The sequence below is a fragment of the Pleurodeles waltl genome, chromosome 2_2 (genome assembly GCF_031143425.1).
Source record: "Pleurodeles waltl isolate 20211129_DDA chromosome 2_2, aPleWal1.hap1.20221129, whole genome shotgun sequence".
In the NCBI taxonomy this organism is placed as follows: domain Eukaryota; kingdom Metazoa; phylum Chordata; class Amphibia; order Caudata; family Salamandridae; genus Pleurodeles; species Pleurodeles waltl.
Window position 1 is genome coordinate 801,039,334 of NC_090439.1, and position 21,494 is coordinate 801,060,827.

General features: G+C 43.5%; 1 protein-coding gene across 2 annotated transcripts in view; it reads left to right on the top strand.

Moving 5' to 3' along the window:
• RALYL (RALY RNA binding protein like) overlaps positions 1-21,494 on the top strand; it is a 1,738,931-nt gene that overhangs the window by 1,373,487 nt on the left and 343,950 nt on the right. For both annotated transcript variants that reach the window (XM_069220422.1, XM_069220423.1), the window contains one exon: positions 3,826-3,901. In XM_069220422.1, the coding sequence (XP_069076523.1) occupies positions 3,826-3,901 (76 nt within the window). The remainder of the gene's footprint in view (positions 1-3,825; positions 3,902-21,494) is intronic.

The following is a 21,494-nucleotide window of genomic DNA, read 5'->3' on the forward strand; positions in this document are numbered from 1 at the left end:
ACTTGCAGGAACTCCTGCCATGGTGATTCATGTCAGTGTAGGAAAAGTCTGACAGATGGTCATCAAACATTTCCAAAGCTTTGTATTTTTCAAAAGCAAAATCCCAAAGAAGGATTTTTCGTTTTGCAAAATAAAAAAAAATCTAATGACCCCCCACACCATGGAAAATCTCTCCCAAGGGAAAGGGTTCATTTTTTTCTATTGTTGCTGTCCTTCAGTGCCAGAATATACCTGATGGTGACGGACAGTTAAAAATTCAACCGACCATCCTTTATAAATAGGGGAGACAGACAGATGCCTACCTCCCACGGTTCCTACGCCCTCGGAATGTCAGAGGAAGGTATCTGCCAACAGAGTGGATTTTACTTTGTCAGTATACCTGAGGAACTGACCCCTCTAGATCAGGCATGTGGTGTGAGAGTTTGGCAGAGAGGTTCTGTACCACTGCTGTAATGGAGTATCCTTGCTGCAAATTCTAACTCAGTCTGAAAGACTCCCAGGTTCTACGTATCCAAGTCATTAGGTTTTTCATACACGCACTAACTATAAAACATCAATCACAGCACAGGCAGTATAAACATCAGATTATCACTGCCATATTTTAGGCATCCGGAAAACAGCTGTCATGATATTAATGATACAATGTCACATTGAGATTGTGTAGCATGTGGAATAGGTCTTGTAGAAAGAAAACAATGCATCCATCTGGTTAATGGATGGGTAAAGCAGCTACATTAAGAAATAGTCAGATGTTCATGCTGAGGCTCTCAATCTAAGATCCAATAAAATCTCAGTTCAGGAGGTGTGGATCCTGAATATCTAATACAGAATATCGTGAGACACCGATGTTGTACAAAAAATACAGAGGGGAAAAAAGTACTTTTAGATTTTCTGTACCTAAATCAACATCTGTGTGCCTTGAAGATTTATATATGTTCAGGGTCCTCAGACGTGAAGCTAAGAATAATAAATCTATACATCCCAATATGTAGGTAACTTTTGATATTTTGTCTATGATATTAGTGTGCCACAATATTCTTGTACTCAATGTTTCATACTACATTCGAGTCAGTAGGAAATGGAAGAATGCACTCTAATCAGGATTTTGGGATGTTACCACCACTATGTGTTCACAGTTGTTCTGCCAGGTAAAACATGGCTTACTTTGTGCATGCAAACGTCGCACATTTCCTGTAGCAGAAGAGTTTAAGCATAGTATCACAATTCAGTAAACTTGTAAATGTAACTAAGGAAGCATTATGACTGGACAGAGAGTTGAACGTGAGTGATGATTGCGAGCCACAAGATGACCACAGGCTGTAGGCACATCCTTGTATTCTAATCCAGGCCTAACTCTATATAATTGTCAGTTTTGGGATCAGCAGGAGAAACAACAGTATTTTACGATGGTGTAGTATCTTTCAGACATTACAGGACATGAATTTTCAAATATTTGTGTTCTTATCATTTTGGGACAAGTTTATTTATTTACATCTAGAATTTTAACATTGGCTTATGTAGAGTCTACAAAATCATATAAGAAATGTTAGCATCAATTGATCCATGTCACCTTGTAAAAAATAAAAATACATTTATTTACTTTACTTGTGATGTTGACCAGAAACCTCGGCAATATCTATAAGTCTTTAGACGATATTTGTCTTTAAAATAGATAGTACATTTCTTATATGCAAACACAGAGCCTGGAATGTCGGTTTGAGGAAATTATTACAACTATCTAGCTGCAGTGTTGTTCTTTGTGTGATTTACATTTTTCACATTTTTTTCTCTTAACCATTATCTCATATAAAACAGCTTTTGTGGCCTGTTTCAATTCAGTATAGAGAGAAGGGTTTGACCAGCCCCTTGCTTATGATAGTTTGGTTGTCTTGTTTGTCTAATTTCCCTGCTCTTTGATCTGGTGACCTTTCTCCATATATCTGTGTTTGTCACACCCACGGATTTCATTCTCACAGTGTTTTGATTGGATTTAATGTATCCTTCTACATGGATGCATTGTTTTCTTTCTTCCACCACTGACGACAGTCTTTGCATTACAGTGTATGTGAGAAACCTTTTTTCAACCACTACCTGCTTTCTCCACTCCCTCCCCAAACTTCCCAGACCCTCTTTTTCTAAAAACTATCCCCTGCCAGCACCCATTACCCCCACCTGCCCCTTTCGACTCTGAGTGTCTCCCACCTCTGTATCAATGGGCAGCCATCTTAAAATGGTATTAAAACACATCATGATGCCCACCCATGCCTACATATGTCATGCATGCCAACATTTTAGAACGGGAAAGAGGGAGGTTTTGAAACAGATATTGAGGGAATGTATTTCTCCATTGATTTATATTGAAACAGAGACAATTTTAGGTGTGAAACAGGTGGGATAAAGTCATTTAACTTCAAGACTTGTGAGTCTCCTGCCTGAATTGTGTCTGTATGACATGCGCAAACGCAAGTTGCAGGCCGTTTTTTATTGATTTTCTTGTGTTCAAAGAAAATCAATAAAATATCTTCACTATGAATGTGAAGGCATGTGCAGCTGCCATTTCTAAATAAATTTTCTTACAGTCTAAGAAAACCTATTCAAAGATGGCCACTGCATAAGTACATTCTTGCAAGACAATCATCCATAAATGGGGTTTCGTCAGACAAAAGAAAATTCAGTTAAAGACGACCACTTTACTGGCATGCACATTCACAGCATACACCTTTGAATGAATTTCCTTTAAGTACAATTAACAACACTCATAATGGTCACTTCACGTGCCCATGCCTGCGTAATGGCCATTTTGAGTGGTTATCTTCAAACAAAAGAAAATGTATTCAGAGATGGCTGCCGCTCACGCAAACACTCACCTGACAGCCATCAAGGTAAAATAACAAGCATTGGTAACACCAATAGGTTTCATAGTTGATACCTATTGGCTTTGCCATTGCTTACATATTAGAGAGGGTGTTGTCTCAGTATCAAACATGAGTTTACCAACTCTTTTTTTCAGGGTTGATGCAACTTTCGGTTCGATAGCCTTGAATCTTCACTGTTTTTTGTCTTTTTCCATACATATCTTCAACTTGCAAGGGACTATTTGAAGCAGGAGCAGCTCGGGGGGTGCGGAAGGGGTGGGGCGGCATGTTAGGAGGGAAATAAACAAATTAATTAAATTAAAAAAACACTTACTTTCTCCGCCGCCGCACCGCTCTTCTGTCCATCGTCGCTCCAGGCACTGGTTCCCAGCCTGCCCTGTGGCCAATCCTGACGCTGCTCACAGCAGTATCAGGATTGGGTGGTAGCGCCTAGCCAGGGCGCTCCCAGTCAGACAGTGCAGGCTCTCTCCAGCCTGGCAACTGTGTGGCTGGGCTGGAGAGAGCACACTGCGCATTTGTGTTTGCACTCCCCCTCACTGCTCGTCATGCACGTTGCCCCACCCCTGTAAAAGAAAATGATAATAAACAAAGTTTATTATTATCATTTTCTTTTAACGGTTTTGCAGCTGCCGCTGCTGGCACAGGGTGACGCTCCTCTGCCCTAGTGGAGGAGCCGCCCCTGATTTAAAGGCGCCTTTGAACATTAACTGATAGAGATTTTAGAACTGAAATGCCAAGCATGTGAAACCGAGGGCCTGCACCCTAATTGACAACTGGATGTGTTATTTAATAACTGAAATACATGCACTGGGAATAGCCTTTGCAATGATGTGAATGTTTATACACTTTGCACTACAAGTGGTAGAAAATATTTCCGTTCATCATTGGATGCTTACTTTTCTTTTGATGTAGCCTGTAGTCGCTTACGAACGCCATCTTTCTTTTGCAGATATCAACATGGCAGGAGAGCCAAAGCCATACAGACCAAAACTGGGAACAAAGAGGCCCATTTCCGCTCTGTACAGGTAGGTGCAAAAAGTCCATTTTGCTAACAGGTAGCGTGATCCATTGATGAATTAACACAAGGAAATCATGTCATACATCATAAAAGACCCAAACTCAGCTACATAGAATAAAGACAGCTCATAAGTGCAAATGTCGATATAGCTCAAAGTACATGGAACAAAAAAGGGTCAGCTGACCACAAACTGAAAGGATAGTGGTTTCAAGCCAAACCAGTGAAAATATATGTAGCGTTAGGAGGCATGTTATTTGAAGTATAAAATGTTGATTTAAACAATTATTAGTAAAGTGAAAATGTGAAGTTCCCTGTTCTGCCGTAGCAGAGCTGCATTCTCTGGGTCTTCAGGGCCAGGATCATACTCTTCCTTCACACTGTGGGCTAGGAAATGAAATTGTGCTCTGGGTCTGCTTAAATAGCTCTGTTTATTACTAATGCTCATGAATGCACAGTATGTCATAAATCATATGTTCATATTTGCAACGAGTAATATGACATTTATTATTGGTTGAGAGGGGCAGTATGGCCCACTCAAGGCCTGTCCACCTCTGATGGACCAATTTGCTACCATTGTTGAGGAAGGGAAGAAACATCCTGACCCACTCCTGGCTTTGCCGCCCATGAATCATGTCCTTCTCCACACACAATGGTAACAGATAGCAACTGACTCTCTGTGCCCCGCTTATATGAGATGCATGCTAAACAGCTGAGACTTGATGCAAACTCACAAGCTCCTTATTTCAAGCCCATTGTCGTCCTTGGTAGCCCACAACTCCTGTCTTTCTAATTCACCTAAATTGTCCATGTCATAAATGTCCTGTTTTTGCATGTCATAAATGTCCTCTATTTGATAATGCAGCAATTCCCCACGAACACTATATATACCTGTACTCTCAGCAATTCCCCACGAACACTATATATACCTGTACTCTCTGTCAAAACGAATTGATTAGGATGGCAGGTTTAACAGTATTTATGTGTTCACATTTCTGTCTGTAATGATCCATGTATACATTGTTTTTTTGTGTTTTCAATGCTTATTTTTTAGTGTATGAAAACATGAAGTTGCAACTACTATAGTCCCACATTTATTGAACAGGTGAATGCTCCCTCTGACTTGATGCCTACAATAAAACATCACTATAACATGAAAACATTAGCATTGTAGTCCTAACACCTGCTCACAACGGCCACAATTGAAGCTTCAATAAGAAAAGCTAGGTGTGTTTTTTAATCTCTCTGCTTTCAGTAATCACATGTTGTGCCTAAAGTCATGGCTGACAACACAGAGGAACGCTCAAATGTTTTTTTGTTTTTACTTATCAATACAGAAACAGATTGTGTTCTTTATGTATTTGTATGTAAAAGGCAGTATAATCAGAAAACTATGAGCCTTAGTTATCATGTCCAGTGACATGTTCTAAGCAGATTCTCTGCATCATTACTACTGCTTGCAACATTGTGCGAGATTCTTCGAGGGAAATGACTATTTTTGGTGGCAGTATTATAACTAAGCCAAAGTAACATGGATGGAAACAAATCCTACACCTATACCACCAGTCTGTTGGTTTGTGACATACGTTTAGAGGTTTCAGCCCAGGTAATATTGGACCTATGGATGCCACTGCATACACAACATCCACAATGGCTGCCAACATTTAACACACAGTGTTAGATGAAAGAGGTCCTTCAGTTATTTTGAACATACCCATATCCGTGGCCTTTACCACTTACTTTGGAAACAGAATGCTTACTGAACTTTCACAGTTACTCTCGCAGTTTCTTTGATTAACTTTTCTAATTTTACAGAAATCTGCTGTCCAACCTCTCTCACATCTCTCGTTGGCATATGCCCCACTCGTCTGTCTTCTTCTCATCTGTTACTTCAATATTTGCTTCCCTACAGTTTATGTACAAATCAACCCATAATTGATCTCTGTTTTCTATCCACTCTTTACCCAGGCACCACCAGCCAACCTCATGTATCTCCTAATTTAGTTTACACCCACCTAGGGCCAATTCTGGATCCAGTCTTTAGCTTTATTGCGCCTAAGCCAAGGATTACTGTACCCACTGACTTTACTGCCACTTTGTTAGTTTAATTACCCATCTCAAATGTTTACAGAAAAAAAACAACTCAAGTCTATTCAAGTTTCTGAGATCTATCTATCCAACCTGCCTGACTTGTAATGCATCCATTTTAAATGCACATCTATGTGCAGTCCTTGGAATAGTACTCTAAGTACATTGTAGAAAGTTTATTATAGCCTTAGAACCTGCCGTAGCGGGCTCTACCGGCTATTAAAGGTCCGCTCCTGCGTTAAAGGCCCGAGTCGAAGGGCTCGAGGGGATCAAAATCCCCTCGGGCTCCTTGAGGCTTTGTTCACAGCCCTTGCTGTGAACAAAGATAACATTGGAATGTTGGCGCTGCGGGCTTTTACCGGCCAGTAAAAGCCCGGAGCACTCCATTGTTTTCAATGGAGCTGCCAACGTTTCAATGTTCTAATATGAATTAACAGATACGTTGTAGGCAGTCCTACCTACGGGGCAAATACTTTAAGGCAAACTGAACAGTACTTTTCTCACATGTATCTCCTAGTTCTCCCAAGAACATGCCATCTCTAGAATGTTTTTTCATATTCTCATCAAATGCAGAAGTCAAGGATCTCTAATAAACTAGAGTCCAAACACGAAAATGCCACCCACAGAAAGCGAACATTCACTGCAGCAAAGTCCCTTTCCCTCCGCCATCTTCCACCAGGCCGCCTGTCTCATACCAAGTGCCTGCAAGGGAGGCTGAAGAGGCGCACACAGTGTTACTGATCCTTGGAAAGGACTCCTACTTTGTACCAGTGAAGCCCGACTCGTGATGGGAGGAATTGACATTATATAACTCCATATCATGGTTATTGAAAGGAAACTTGGTGAATTTGAAGTTTCTGTTGAAGCTCCTAAAGTCACTCAGTAAAGTAGCTACTTTTCGCACATTAGAGGACAGCTAAAAGAGGTTATGTATTCCTAGAGCAAACACATGACAACATTATGAAAGATCAAAGAAAATAAGGCAGGCAGTAAAATGGAGCACGAGGAATGGGCAGCTGCGATTAGTTTTATACTTCCCTTTAATTGGACTTTTCCAGTATCATGGTTACTCGTACAGTAAGAGCTTGTGTTTGATGAGAGATTGTGTTTTTTGTAAATAAGTGAATGCCAGCACTGCTCCATGTTGCATCCTTTGAAAATGATTCTAGGACCTGGGGGAACAGTGACTGTGGTTACTACCCTTTAATTTGCATTAGCTAATTAATTGAAGCAAATTGGGAGCTGCCTTATCAGCTGCAAAATAATCAGGATTATAGACTCAGTGCTAGGTTGCATATTCCTGCTTGGAGAGGGTGTATCACTATGTATAAAAATGGGATAGACGCTTACATGAGGTGCACCCTTAATGCTGAATGTAGGTAAAGCTATAGCAACTGCACCACCAACCAACAGTCTCAGTGGCATGTGTACTGATGGAAGCAGACTTATCCAAGCCTGGCATGTTTGCAAATCACTCCTCGTTCTGGTGGGATTGGGAGCCAAGCTACAGCATGAAGAGAGACTGTAAGATTGTAGCTGTCTTGAATGCCTATGATTTACATCAGGTTTATAATTAAATACTTGCTGTACAGTGTTAGCCCGTCAGACTTTAATAAGTAAACTTACAAGGGGACGCAAATAGGTCAATGAACCTTTTGACTCACAATTAAGATGTTCCACCATAACTCAGGTACATGCAAGTCATTGATCAATAACCAATACACAAGATCAATAATCAACAACAATCAATTACATTAATGGTCAATAGAGTCAGTAATTGTCACACACTATGACCTTTCAGTCATGAATAACCACACCTTTTAGTAAAAGTTAGAATATTTATTTCCCTATGTTAACAATGCTAAAGTCAGGTAGAATTATCTAAAAATCTAATGAAACACATACAGAAACAACACTGCCTATCCAAAGCGGTGGAAGAAATGTAATCTAATCAAAGCTTGAACTACAACACATTCTAAGGTTACGGTGCAAATTAATAACAAAGTCAACTGTGTCAGAGTGATTACATACATTCGAGTTCCGCAGAGAAATTCATCAAGCATTATTCCCTATTATCAGAATTTTGTTAGTAAGTATCCTTAACTAACACCAGATTAGCATCAGCATTTTGGGATTCATGCAAAACAATTTAGTAACACAAATTTGGAAAAACATCTATCTATGGGTCTATCAAACAGTGAAGTTGGTACCTAGAAAGAAAAAAACATGTAGACATAATAATCAACATTCTAGTTTATAATACCTATCCTCAATATGGATCATCAAGCAGAGTCAGTCTTCGTCCTCAGGACATCAGTCGAACTGCAAGGCAGCAGGATTCAGCATCAAAGTTCAGGAAGCACAAAGTCATTAAGCAATAAAGTTAAGCATGTCTCTTGTCAAGACACACAAGAAAATATTGACCTTTCGACCAGCAAGAAAATGGGCAATGACTGTGCCTTATCTCAGTGCAGTCTCGTTAAATCAAAACCAGTAAACTATTTCCCAAATCCCCATTGGTCAATAAATCGCATGTTCACACTTTGTCCAATAAAACTAAAACTCAAAATCTATGAATTCTATTACTCCGTTCACATGTCGTTGATTGGTTGTCCTGCAATGTCCTCATCATCCGGCTTGTTAGGTAACAATATTGTTACAGCTTCTACTCCACTCAGTATCTCCATTGTTCTCCTCCTGAGAAAGTCAGTCTCACACACATTACACACAAAATTTTATATTAGCAAGAACAGCATCTTCTAGCAGTCAGTTCTCATGAGAAAACTTCTCAGCTATGAGCACATTTAAACAATACAATGGAAAATCACAGTTTAACTCTCTAGGACAGCCATTTATTAAACGTTAAAAAATACATCTTTGACATGAGGCCTGGCAAGTAGGCCAAGACCTTCGCTAAGTTAAGCCTAAAATTAATCAAGCTAAAACATAATGCATAACCCTTAATATGACATATTACTACATTAGTCAAACGTATATTCAACATTTCACAGTACCCGAATATTAATAAGTCCACTTTGTGAACATTGGCTGCCACTCATCGTAATCACATTTTCAAATGCGTGCGTTATTTTTCTACGTTATTATATTTTCTACACAAATCTAGTAGTCAGAATACATGAACACTCATTAATAATTTTTATTAACGCACCTATGTGGGCAACAACATCATGAAGTATTCTTTGAAACGAATGTGCATACATACTCACACATATTTGATGGTGTTATCGCTGAGTTGAAGAATTTTTCATCTTTGCGAACAGCATTATATGGAGCATATCATGATTTTAACAACCACTCTCTAGCCGCACACTCGCGTCTATCACACACTAGGATTAATGCAAACTTGCAGAAATCAAGACCCTTCTCAAGAAGCCCACAGCTGATCCTAATCAAATGACCAGCTTCCAAGCTGTCCCCCTGCTCCCCAACCAGCCAAAGAGATTTAGAAGGTGATGCCCAAGCAACTCACAACCGCCTTACCCTTCACCATCTTCTAGACAACACACAATCAGGATTCAGAAAGAAGCACAGAAACATCACTCATCATAGCCACTAGTGACATTTGAAACATCCTCTACTGAGGACAAACAGCAGCTCTTGTCCTGCTCGGCCTCTCCACAGCCATCAACACTGCTTCCCACAATACCTTCATCATAAGACTCCATGAGATTGGCATGCAAGGGTCCCCTTTTAAATTGATCTGTTCCTTCCTCACAGGAAGGACCCAAAGGGTCAAACTGCCACCCTTACGATCAGACGTCAAGAAACTGATATGCCACATTTTTTGCAACATATACATGACACCAGTCAATCAATCAATCAATCACAGATATTTATAGAGCGCGCTACTTACCCGTTAGGGTTCCAAGGCGCTGGGGGGGGGGCGAGACTGCTACTGCTCGAAGAGCCAGGTCTTGAGGAGTCTTCTGAAGGCCAGCAGGTCTTGGGTCTGTCGGAGGTAGGTAGGGAGCGTGTTCCAGGTCTTGGCGGTGAGGTAGGTGAAGGATCTGCCGCCGGAGGAGGTTCGTTGGATGCAGGGGACGGTGGCGAGGGCGAGGCTCGTGGAACGCAGTTGGCGGGTCGGGGTGTAGAAGTTGAGTCTGTCGTTGAGGTAGGAGGGGCCGGTGTTGTGGAGTGCTTTGTGTGCGTGGGTGAGGAGCTTGAAGGTGACCCTTTTGTTGACGGGGAGCCAGTGGAGTCCTTTGTGGCGGGGTGCGTTGGTGATGAGTCGGGCTGAGACGTTTTGGATGCGTTGGAGTCGCTGTAGGTGTTTCGCTGGGATTCCTGCATAGAGTGCGTTGCCGTAGTCCAGTCTGCTGCTGACGAGGGCATGGGTCACTGTCATCCTGGTGTCGGTCGGGATCCACTTGTAGATCCTGCGGAGGGTGCGGAGGGTGTTGTAGCAGGAGGAGGTGACGGCGTTGACTTGTCTGTCCATGGAGAGTGCGGAGTCGAGGATGATTCCCAAGTTGCGGGCGTGGTCGGTGGGCGTCGGGGGAGTTCCGAGGGTGGTGGGCCACCATGAGTCGTTCCAGGCGGAGGGGGAGGTCCCGAGGATGAGGATTTCTGTCTTGTCGGTGTTGAGCTTCAGGCGGCTATTTCTCATCCAGTCGGCGACTGCTTTCATTCCCTTGTGGAGGTTGGCTTTGGCGGTGGCAGGGTCGTTGGTGAGGGAGAGGATGAGCTGGGTGTCGTCGGCGTAGGTGATGATGTTGAGGTCGAAACGGCGGGCCACTTGTGCGAGGGGGGCCATGTAAATGTTGAACAGCGTAGGGCTCAGGGAGGAGCCCTGGGGGACGCCGCAGATGATGTTGTTGGCTTCTGAGCGGAAGGGTGGGAGGCGAACGGTCTGTGTTCTGCCGGAGAGGAAGGATGAGGTCCAGGCTAGGGCTTTTTCCTGGATGCCGGCTTCTTGGAGGCGTGACAGTAGGGTGTGGTGGCAGACTGTGTCGAAGGCCGCTGAGAGGTCTAGGAGAATGAGGGCGGAGGTCTCGCAGCGGTCGAGTTGGCATCTGATGTCATCTGTTGCGGCGATGAGGGCGGTCTCGTGCTGTGGTTGCGTCTAAATCCGGTTTGTGAGGAGTCGAGAACGTTGTTGTCTTCGATGTGGCGTGTCAGCTGAAGGTTGACGATCTTTTCTGCGACTTTAGCTGGGTAGGGGAGGAGGGAGATGGGGCGGAAGTTCTTGAGGTCCTTGGGGGTCGGCTTTTGGTTTCTTGAGGAGGGCGTTGATGTCTGCGTGCTTCCAGTTTTCTGGGAAGGTGCCTGTTTCGAAGGAGGCGTTGATAATCTTGCAGAGTTGGGGTACGATGATAGAGTCGGCTTTGTTGAAGATGTGGTGGGGGCAGGGGTCAGTCGGTGATCCGGAGTGGATGGAGTTCATGATTGTGCGTGTTGCGTCGTCGTCGACGTTGGACCAGGCGGTGATGGGGTTGGCGATGCTAGGGTACGAGGTGGTGACGGAGGAGGGTGCGGTCGGGGTGTTGAAGCTGCTGTGGATGTCGGCGATCTTGCTGTAGAAAAAGGCGGCGAGGGAGTCGCAAAGTTCCAGAGAGGGCGGGATGTCATTGGCGTTGGTGCTGGGGGTGGATAGTTCCTTCACGATGCGGAAGAGCTCTTTGCTGTCATGTGCGTTGTTGTCTAGGCGGTCTTTGAAGGAGGACCTCTTGGTGGTCCTGATGAGGTGGTGGTGTTGGCGGGTTGCGTCTTTGAGGGCAGCGTGATTGTCCGGTGTGCGTTCTTGGAGCCATTTCTTTTCCAGTTTCCTGCAGGCACGTTTGGAGGCCAGGAGTTCGTCGGTGAACCAGGAGGCTTTCTTGCTGGTGGGGTTGTTGGGGGGTTTCTTCAGTGGGGCGAGGATGTTGGTGCAGTTGTTCATCCATTGCCTGAAGTTGCAGGCCGCGGTGTCTGGGTCGGTGGGCTTGTTCGGTGGGTTCTGGGAGAGGGTGCTGAGGAGTTGTTCTTTGGTGACTTTGCCCCAGTTGCGGCGGGGGAGTTGGCGGCTGTGGAGGTGTGCGGTGTTTTTGTTGTAGGTGAAATGGACGCAGTGGTGGTCGGTCCAGTAGGGTTCGATGGTGTCGTTGAAGGTAACGTGGTCGCTGGTGGAGAAGATGGCATCCAGTGTGTGTCCGGCGGCGTGGGTTGTTGACGTGACAAGTTGTCTGAGTCCGAGGTTTGCGAGGTTGTTGATCAACGTGGTGGAGTTGTGGTCGTTGTTGTTCTCGAGGTGAAAGTTGAGGTCACCGAGGAGTATGTAGTCCGTGGAGGCGAGTGCATGGGTGCTTGCGAGGTCGGCGATGGAGTCGCAGAACTGGGCCCGTGGTCCGGGGGGCCTGTAGACGAGCGTACCTCTGAGGGTGGTGTTGGGGTCGGTGTGGATCCGGAAGTGTAGAAGCTCTGCGGTGTTGAAATGGTCGTCGGTGTGGGTGGTGATCTTGAGGGAGGATTTGTGGACGATGGTGAGTCCTCCTCCGTAGCCGTTTGTGCGGTCCCTGCGGGAGATCTTGTATCCGTCTGGGATGGCGATGGCGATGTCTGGCGCGGATGATTCGTTCCACCATGTCTCGGTCAGGAAGGCTACGTCCGGGGCGGTGCTGTCGAGCAGGTCCCAGAGTTCTACGGTGTGTTTGCATGCGGAGCGGGTGTTGAGGAGTATGCAGCGGAGGAGGTTCGGTCTGGTGGTCGTTGGTTTGGAGGTTCGGTCGCAGGAGAAGTGGCAGGTGCGGCAGACGAACGGTCCGTGGGTGTACTTCAGTGCGGCTTGGTAGCATTGTTGGTTTTGGTTTCGGCCATTGTTGAGTGTGTGGCGGGAGGTAGCGTCGTAGCTGAGCCTGGGCGGGGTGAAAAGCGGAGGGCGAGGTCCAGGGGTTCTGGCGCTGGACGCGGTCCGGGCGCGGCCGGGCGCAGATGGGCTTGCCTCTGGCGCACCTCCGTCACGCCCGCTGCGCGGTCGCGCAGCGACCTGCATTAAGAGGGGTTGGAGGGAGGGAGGAGGAGCTGGGGGCGGGGCCGAAGCGGCGGGAAAACGGGCAAGGTGAGCGGCGAGTGTGGAGGGGGGTTGGAAATAACGCTGGGTATCTAGAGGGGAGGGGGAGGTGGGAGGGCAGGGGGTGTACAGAAGTGGAAAAAAATCAGGGAAGTGGGTGGATGGCGATGGATAGGGGGTGGGGGGTCAGAGGGGAGAGAGACGCCCGGGATCAAGCGCACAGAAAAAACAATAACAATAGAGTCACTACTGGGCAATATAGAAACAGATTACAGATACAGATACAGAGTACAGAAACTAATGAACACAGTGGGCACAACAGGGACAGCAACAACAGCAACACAACAGAGACAGAAACAAAGAGACAAACGAGGAGAATACAGAGACACAACAGAAGCAAACCTTACTGCCCACCACTGGGCCACCAGGGATGAGGCGCAGGCGAGGGCCTGCGGGTATAGGAGGGCCTCGAACACGGGCAGCAGCGGCAGTCAGGGAACAGGGCACCTGCAGGGTGCGCTGCGCAGCGGGGGGAGCGTCCTGGCCTGACAACGAGGTCAGAGAAAGCACCCTCGGAGCGCAGCGACCTGAATTAAGAGGGGGTGGAGGGAGGGAAGAGGAGCTGGGGGCGGGGCCGAAGCGGCGGGGAAAACGGGCGAGGGGAGCGGCGAGTGTGGAGGGGGTTGGAAATAACGCTGGGTATCTAGAGGGGAGGGAGAGGTGGGAGGGCAGGGGGTGTACAGAAGTGGAAAAAAATCAGGGAAGCGGGCGGATGGCGATGGATTGGGGGTTGGGGGAGTCAGAGGGGGAGAGAGACGCCCGGGATCAAGCGCACAGAAAAAACAATAACAATAGAGTCACTACTGTTCAATACAGAAACAGATTACAGATACAGATACAGAGTACAGAAACTAATAAACACAGTGGGCACAACAGGGACAGCAACAACAGCAACACAACAGAGACAGAAACGAAGAGACAAACGAGGAGAATACAGAGACACAACAGAAACAAACCTTACTGCCCACCACTGGCGAGGGCCTGCGGGTGGAGGAGGGCCTCGAACACGGGCAGCAGCGGCAGTCAGGGAACAGGGCACCTGCAGGGTGCGCTGCGCGGCAGGGAGAGCGTCCTGGCCTGACAACGAGGTCAGAGAACGCACCCTCGGAGCGCAGCGACCTGCATTAAGAGAGGGTGGAGGGAGGGAGGAGGAGCTGGGGGCGGGAGCTGGGGGCGGGAGGGGGGCGGGCCGAAGCGGCGGGAAAACGGGCGAGGGGAGCGGCGAGTGTGGAGGGGGGTTGGAAATAACGTTGGGTATCTAGAGGGGAGGGGGAGGTGGGAGGGCAGGGGGTGTACAGAAGTGGAAAAAAATCAGGGAAGCGGGCGGATGGCGATGGATTGGGGGTGGGGGGGGTCAGAGGGGGAGAGAGACGCGCGGGATCAAGCGCACAGAAAAAACAATAACAATAGAGTCACTACTGGGCAATACAGAAACAGATTACAGATACAGAGTACAGAAACTAATGAACACAGTGGGCACCACAGGGACAGCAACAACAGCAACACAACCGAGACAGAAACGAAGAGACAAACAAGGAGAATACAGAGACACGACAGAAGCAAACCTTACTGTCCACCACTGGGCCACCAGGGATGAGACGCAGGCGAGGGCCTGTGGGTGGAGGAGGGCCTCGAACACTGGGCAGCAGCGGCAGTTAGGGAACAGGGCACCTGCAGGGTGCGCTGCGCGGTGGGGGGAACGTTCTGGCCTGACAACGAGGTCAGAGAACGCATCAACATCATCCGATCACAAGATATCACTGTCACCTATGCTGATGACACCCATCTCATCCTCACCCTGGCGGACAAGGCAAACACCACCAGAACCAACTTCACCAACTGCATGACCATGGTGGCAGACAGGATGTGAACCAACTGCCTGAAGCTCAACTCCAGGAAGATGAAAGTACTGGTCTTCTGCAACAAGACCTCCCCATGGGATTCTACCTGGTGGCCGTTGGAGCTAGGACCAACACCCACAGACCACGCAAGAAATCTAGGCATCATCCTAGATGACAAGCTCAACATGACAGCTCAAGTCAACACAGTGTGCACCTCCTGCTTCCATATCCTATGCATGCTGCAAGAGATCATCAAATGGTTGCCTCAGAACACCAGACAGACTGTCACACAAGCACTCATCACTAACATTGTGGACTATAGAAACACTCCTTATGCCGGAATCTCCAAACAAAACCTACAGGGACTCCAGACCATCCAAAACGCAGTCACAAGACTTATACTCAGCCTCCTACTCCCCACCCACATCACACCACACCCCAGGAAGCTTCACTGGCTCTTCATTTACAAGTGCAGCCAGTTTAAACCTCTTACTAACACACATACAAAATCCTACACAACACAGGACTAGAATGCCTGAACAGAGCCTTACACATACAAAATCCTACACAACACAGGACTAGAATGCCTGAACAGAGCCTTACACTTTTACCAACCCACCAGACACCTAAGCTCTGCCTTACTCCCACTCACACACACTCCCCACATCTGCAAAAGCAAAGCTGGAGGTCACTCTTTCTCCTACATCACACCCAAGACATGGAACAACCTCCCTCAGTACATCAGAGCCTCTTCCTCAATTCTTGAGTTCCGCAAGAAGCTGAGGACCTGGCTCTTCATATAAGCCACTTGGGACCACACACCTACACCTTACCGAAGCACCTAAATACCCTTTCAGGAATACCATCTTGGATGATTAGTGCACTATATAAATCAACATGACATAACACTCATCACAGTTGATACTCATATGACAGCGTTTACTTTCTTTTCACTTTCAGTAGATACTCATTTGAAAATGTTCACTTTCACAACCCACACCATGCCCTCCTATCACAACCCACAGTCTCCCTACATACTAAGGATGTCTGTTCACTGGAGTGCTGGGAAGAGTAGAAGTAACATATTAAGCCCACTGACTATCCAGGCCCTCACAAGATGGAGCCCTTGTCCTGCCCCTAGATCCTCCTCATTCTCATATCAACTACTGTGTGAGTAGGAGATGGACATGCAGTGCAAACTGCAGCTTGTAAATGTAGAGCTTGGTTTACTTTCTCATGCTTACACTACCTTCTTATCCCTTGAGACCAGGAATAGAAAAGGGAGCGCCAAAAGCAGCAAAGAACAAGATTGGGATACCAGGTTTTCCACTTTTTTATGACTATGCTCCACACTGTTCCTTTACACCCCACACTGTGTAACCACACTCCATTCCCTCATTAATAAGTTGTCATATTCTGCTTTCACATCCAATTGCACCTTCTTATCCATCATCGCAGTTGTGCTCCAGTATCACCTTTCATTCTCCCTTGACTTCTCATATTCTTCCTGCCCACACCATACTCTCCTTCACATACCGAGCCCACCCTCCAGACTCATGTCCTCCATCACACTTCATCGAAATTCTGTCATTCCCATAGTCAGACCTTTGATTGAGTCATGCAGTGATAGTGCCAGCAATGCAGATTTACGGCAGTGGTCAATGTCAAGTACTAATAGGCATAAATCCATACATAGTCGTATAGTGCTTATGTGTTATTATGACACTAGAACATAGCTGACTTGAACAAACACTGCCTAAAGCTTGATATATTTCTTTTTAGCATCACTTTAGAGAAAAGATCAGCATGGTCCTCACATGGCATAGTTGTCGTAAATTATTTATAATAATGACATGATTGTGAATTTATTTTGCTGCACAAATTTAACCTCATGTTCTGGTGATAGCTAAACTTCTTTGTTTATAACTACTGCAAATGGAAAAGCATGTAATAAACCATAAAAGCAGATAGTCTGAGTGCAATGTACTATTTATTACGATTGTTGAGGGAGGAGGGGTCATTATGGGCCATTATGAATTACTTGATGCATTGCCTCGTGTTTATCAATGCCCCTCCCCACACTCAACAATGGTAAATAATTCTGTACATCAGTATATGTATATGTAGATCTACCTATCTATCTATCTATCTATATTTATATTCAGTGAAAAAATACAAATGTTTAAGATTAGTTATATTAGAAAAACGTAATTTATTATTTCTATAAAAAAAAAGTTTAAACTTCACAAACATTAAAAATCCAAAAGTTATAGTTATAACCTTATAGTTGTATCTTAAAGTTATAATTTACACCTGCAAAAGACTTACTATAGCTGGCACACCTCTGTACCTCAGTAGTATTGTCAATTGGCGGGCCAGTCTAAATTAACGATCACAGATATATATATATATATATATATATATATATATATATATATATATATATATATATATACACACACACATATATATATATATTAAATAGTACATAGGGGCAGTAATTTATAGGATTTCGAGAGATAGGTATCCCTCAAATTTCTGCTTTCTAATAACTTTCCCACCATTTGATGAATCTACACTAAACTTTGCAGACCTAATCTTTTTTTCTACATTGGATGAGGATACAAAGTTGTGTGGTGATTATTTAAGGAGGTGCAACAAATAAAGGGGATTCCCAAAACATGTTTTTCCACTAATATTGATGTAGCATGAAAATGGCTGAACAGATTTACATGAAACTTGACAGGAACGTAGACTATGGTGTGGATAGCTTCTGTATTGTTATTTGATCGGAATATGTTCAAATGTTTTTAAGTAGTAAGGGACAAAAACTTGGTGATATATTGGGCTGCAGTATGTTGCGGTACCTTTGTGGCATACTGAAGTGCATGGCAGCGACGAAACCCAATAGTATTGGTGAATTAAATCCCTTGCAAAGTAAAAAGGCAGCTGTATTGTTCAGACTATACTTTGTCTTTGTTCTGTGCTTTAACGTTAATTTTAGCGTATTACCATTTTTGTTACGCATAGGAAGAAATCGGGCAGTTTAGCAAAGTCTGTAGAATTATGGAAAGGTATTTTTATTGATTTATATATTGTTTAAAAAGTTTACGGTGTACCTTGGAACTATTTCAAAATTATCTAGCTGTACATATTGAAATAAAGAAATTCATATATGACAAAATAGCATTAAACAATATAGGATGGCTCTTAAAAGAGCCTTTCTGCAACAAACATATCTATATATGTTTGTCAAGCCACGTTATTAGGTTTGAAATTAAAACATGGTTTCCATAGGTTTTCAAATGTACACCTTCAGGACACTACAGTACTGCATTGCCATATTTTATATTAAAATGAGAAATGGAAGATATTATATGATCGCAAAGGAATGCTGACACTGCCTTGTACATATCTTCAAGTCTTTTAAACTGTTACAGCACTTACTGTAGACCATTTCCACTTTGATCACTGATAAATATTTGAGAGCACAAAATGTGTGTTCAGAAACATAGACATTAAGATGGAAAATGTCTCCTTCATCTAAATTTCTACTATAACTCCAATCAAATAGCACTTTCAAACCTATTTACAGCAATCCATGTTAGTTCAATTCCTTTCAAATCCAGATCATCTTCAACACCTACTTTCTTAGCTTTCTCTCTGGCCCAAGAAATGAAAGTGTGGCAAAAGTTAAACCCTAACCATGCACATACACTGACAAACACAAATATGGAATACAGAGGCAGACAAATATATAAAGAGTTAGATGATTGGCAATTAGGAAACTATATCATATCAACACCTTAATTTTGAAAGGAGGAAAATTGTTGGCTTAAGTTCAGTTTGTCCTACTGATGTAGCACAAAACTACCAGAAACCCAATGAGGTAAGAAAATAAACTAGTCTGCAGCAATAATGTTTAACAAGTATTTCAGACATACTTACAAATGTCCAATCAAGAAATATAAGAAGAAAACAATATTAATGCAGAAATTAAATGTAATGCTCTATCTAATACTAGAACACTGAAATGTTGAGCCTTCGGCTCAGGCCTTTAATAGTGTAGCGGGGCTTTAATGGCCGTTATAGCCCACTCTGAGTCTATAATAATACTTATGCTTCCAGGTCTGCTGAATCACTAGGGCAAACAATTATTGAGGATGAAGCTGTGGGTGCCAAGGGTGATGTTCAAATACAATTGACCAACGCAAAAAGGCCGTACATAATTTAGATAACTTAATATCTCAATTCAATAGCGTACAAATAGAAACTAACAAATAGATAAAAGAATCAATAGATCATGGGCTTTAACATGAAAACAGAATATGTGAATCTACTACTTATCAACCTACATTATACTATGTAAGTGGACATGCAGCCACGGAGAAATGCTTTCTCATTAAAGTAATAATGCTTATTTGCACTAAGTTACTAGCTCTAAGTTACTGCTCCTTCTGGCCTAGCAGCATATAACATCAAAGGAATTACCTTCTTTGTCTACTCTAACTACCTCTGGAGCATAATATGAAACTGGAATACTTAACACCAAATGCTGATATATGCCAATAACTTGGTTGGGTCCTTAAAAAACTAAAACATCATGTTGACAATTACCATATGATCATCTTGAACTGTGAATGTTGTAAATGATGACATAGTAGTATAATCTTAATCGTAGTTTTGTCTGAAAAACACATAAAAACAAAACAAATCATGTATTGGCTTTGTGATATGTTTATTAAATACAATCAGATATCAGTGTAAGAGTCTATTGTTAACTACTATGACACCACCATAAACCACATGTTTAATGTACCCTTACATTCAACATTTATGTCTAATTTCGATTTAGTGTTTTCTGATACATGGAAAAGTATGGTTAATATTGGTAGATGCTCTTTATCTTTTGAGACTTTGGGTCGGGTCTAAAAATAACATTTTTTTCTTCTCTTTTTGTTTAAACATTTTTTCCTGGAAGGTTTTAGTTTTTTTAGAAGATCAACATGACCAACCAAAGCAATAGTCTGAACTGGAAACAGGAAGACAACAAAATAAAATAAAGAAAAAAACTAAGGGTGCCGGGGAGGACATGACAAGCTCATGCTGGATGGTTATTTCTCTCTCCCCCTCAACAATGACAGTTTGGCAGTTGAGACAGTATCTCACTGTACTGTAGTGTTACTGTACTATTTCATTGTTCTGCCCCAAAAGATGTATTGGTCCCACGGTACCAGGAGCAGGTACTGGTGGAGAGATAGATGTACTGGGTATTGGTGGAGCAGAAAAAGTACAAGGTGCTACTGGAGGGGCAAATGCAGCGGTTGGTGGTGCAGGTGGTGATGAAGCAGAAGAAGATGAAAGTCTTCAATAACTAAAAAAATGGCAGCTGCCGATCTTCCTGCTGTGGCCTCTTCGGTCTCCTTCTGATACCTCATTTCTGCACAAGCCAACCTGGTGTAATGAATTGCCTACAAACATTTTCTCATTCCTCTGGTACAAAAAGAGTACTGTTAGATGTTCCTATGAGAAATATCTTTGTTACATGGATTGCATGTAACAAGTTTGGCATTTATTTTTTTCCCTCCAGGTGGCAATGAAAAAAATTCAATACAATGGATCCCTTTAATTTCTTCTTCCGTGCCACATGTTCTTCCTCCTCTTGCAACAGCACTGGATCATTTTTCCAAAAGTTGCAAGATGGCTTTTAAAAAAATATATATTTTCTTTTCCAATAGAGCACAACCTTCTCCTTTGAAGATATCACACTGAATGGGGCTAAGAGGTATACTCTTCTTGTTTCCTATAATTAAGAGTTCTCAGCCAATGAAATGCTGTTTTGTAAAAGTACAGCTGTAGTATTGCGTTATTATCACATCACTATTGTGGTACCCAACAGTTCACACACACAACCTACAGTTAAAATACTAACACATATAAACCAAACCTAGCCATGAAACCCTGAATCCATAGTTTAATTAAAAATAGTTCTTTGGTGTAAATATCATAATGTGTTTTTACAGCGGTACCACATTACTATCAAGGAACCGCTATTGAACTCAAAACGATCACGCAGATGATGCTGACGTTTATAATGAACAATGATCTATTGCGAAAGTACTGCAGTACCAAAACAAAAGTGTATATGAATTATTACCATAAGAAACAACAATATATGATTAGAAACAAATTAATAAAACATACAAATTCAATTAAAAAAACTAAGGTTTGAGGTTAAGAAAACTTCATTTACTATTTCTATACAAAACCAACTTGAACTACACAAAACTTAGAAATCCAAAAGTTATAGTTACAACATAAAATTATACTTTTTACCCTGTCCAAAACTTCCTGCAATTCATGCACCTCCTTAGGTGGAGTGTTGTGACCTCTAGACAAACTACATTAAGTATAACTCGGCCCTCTACCATGCACACTCTTTTAATAAATTATGTCATTTCAGATGGCATGGGTTTTGTTATTAATGCTATGATTTAACATGCTATAAGTGACATAATTTATAAGGGCTTAGGCAGTGCACGGGGAAGGTGTGGGTTATAGTTAATGTAGACTGACTAGAGAGTTCACAACACTGTGTACGGAGGTGC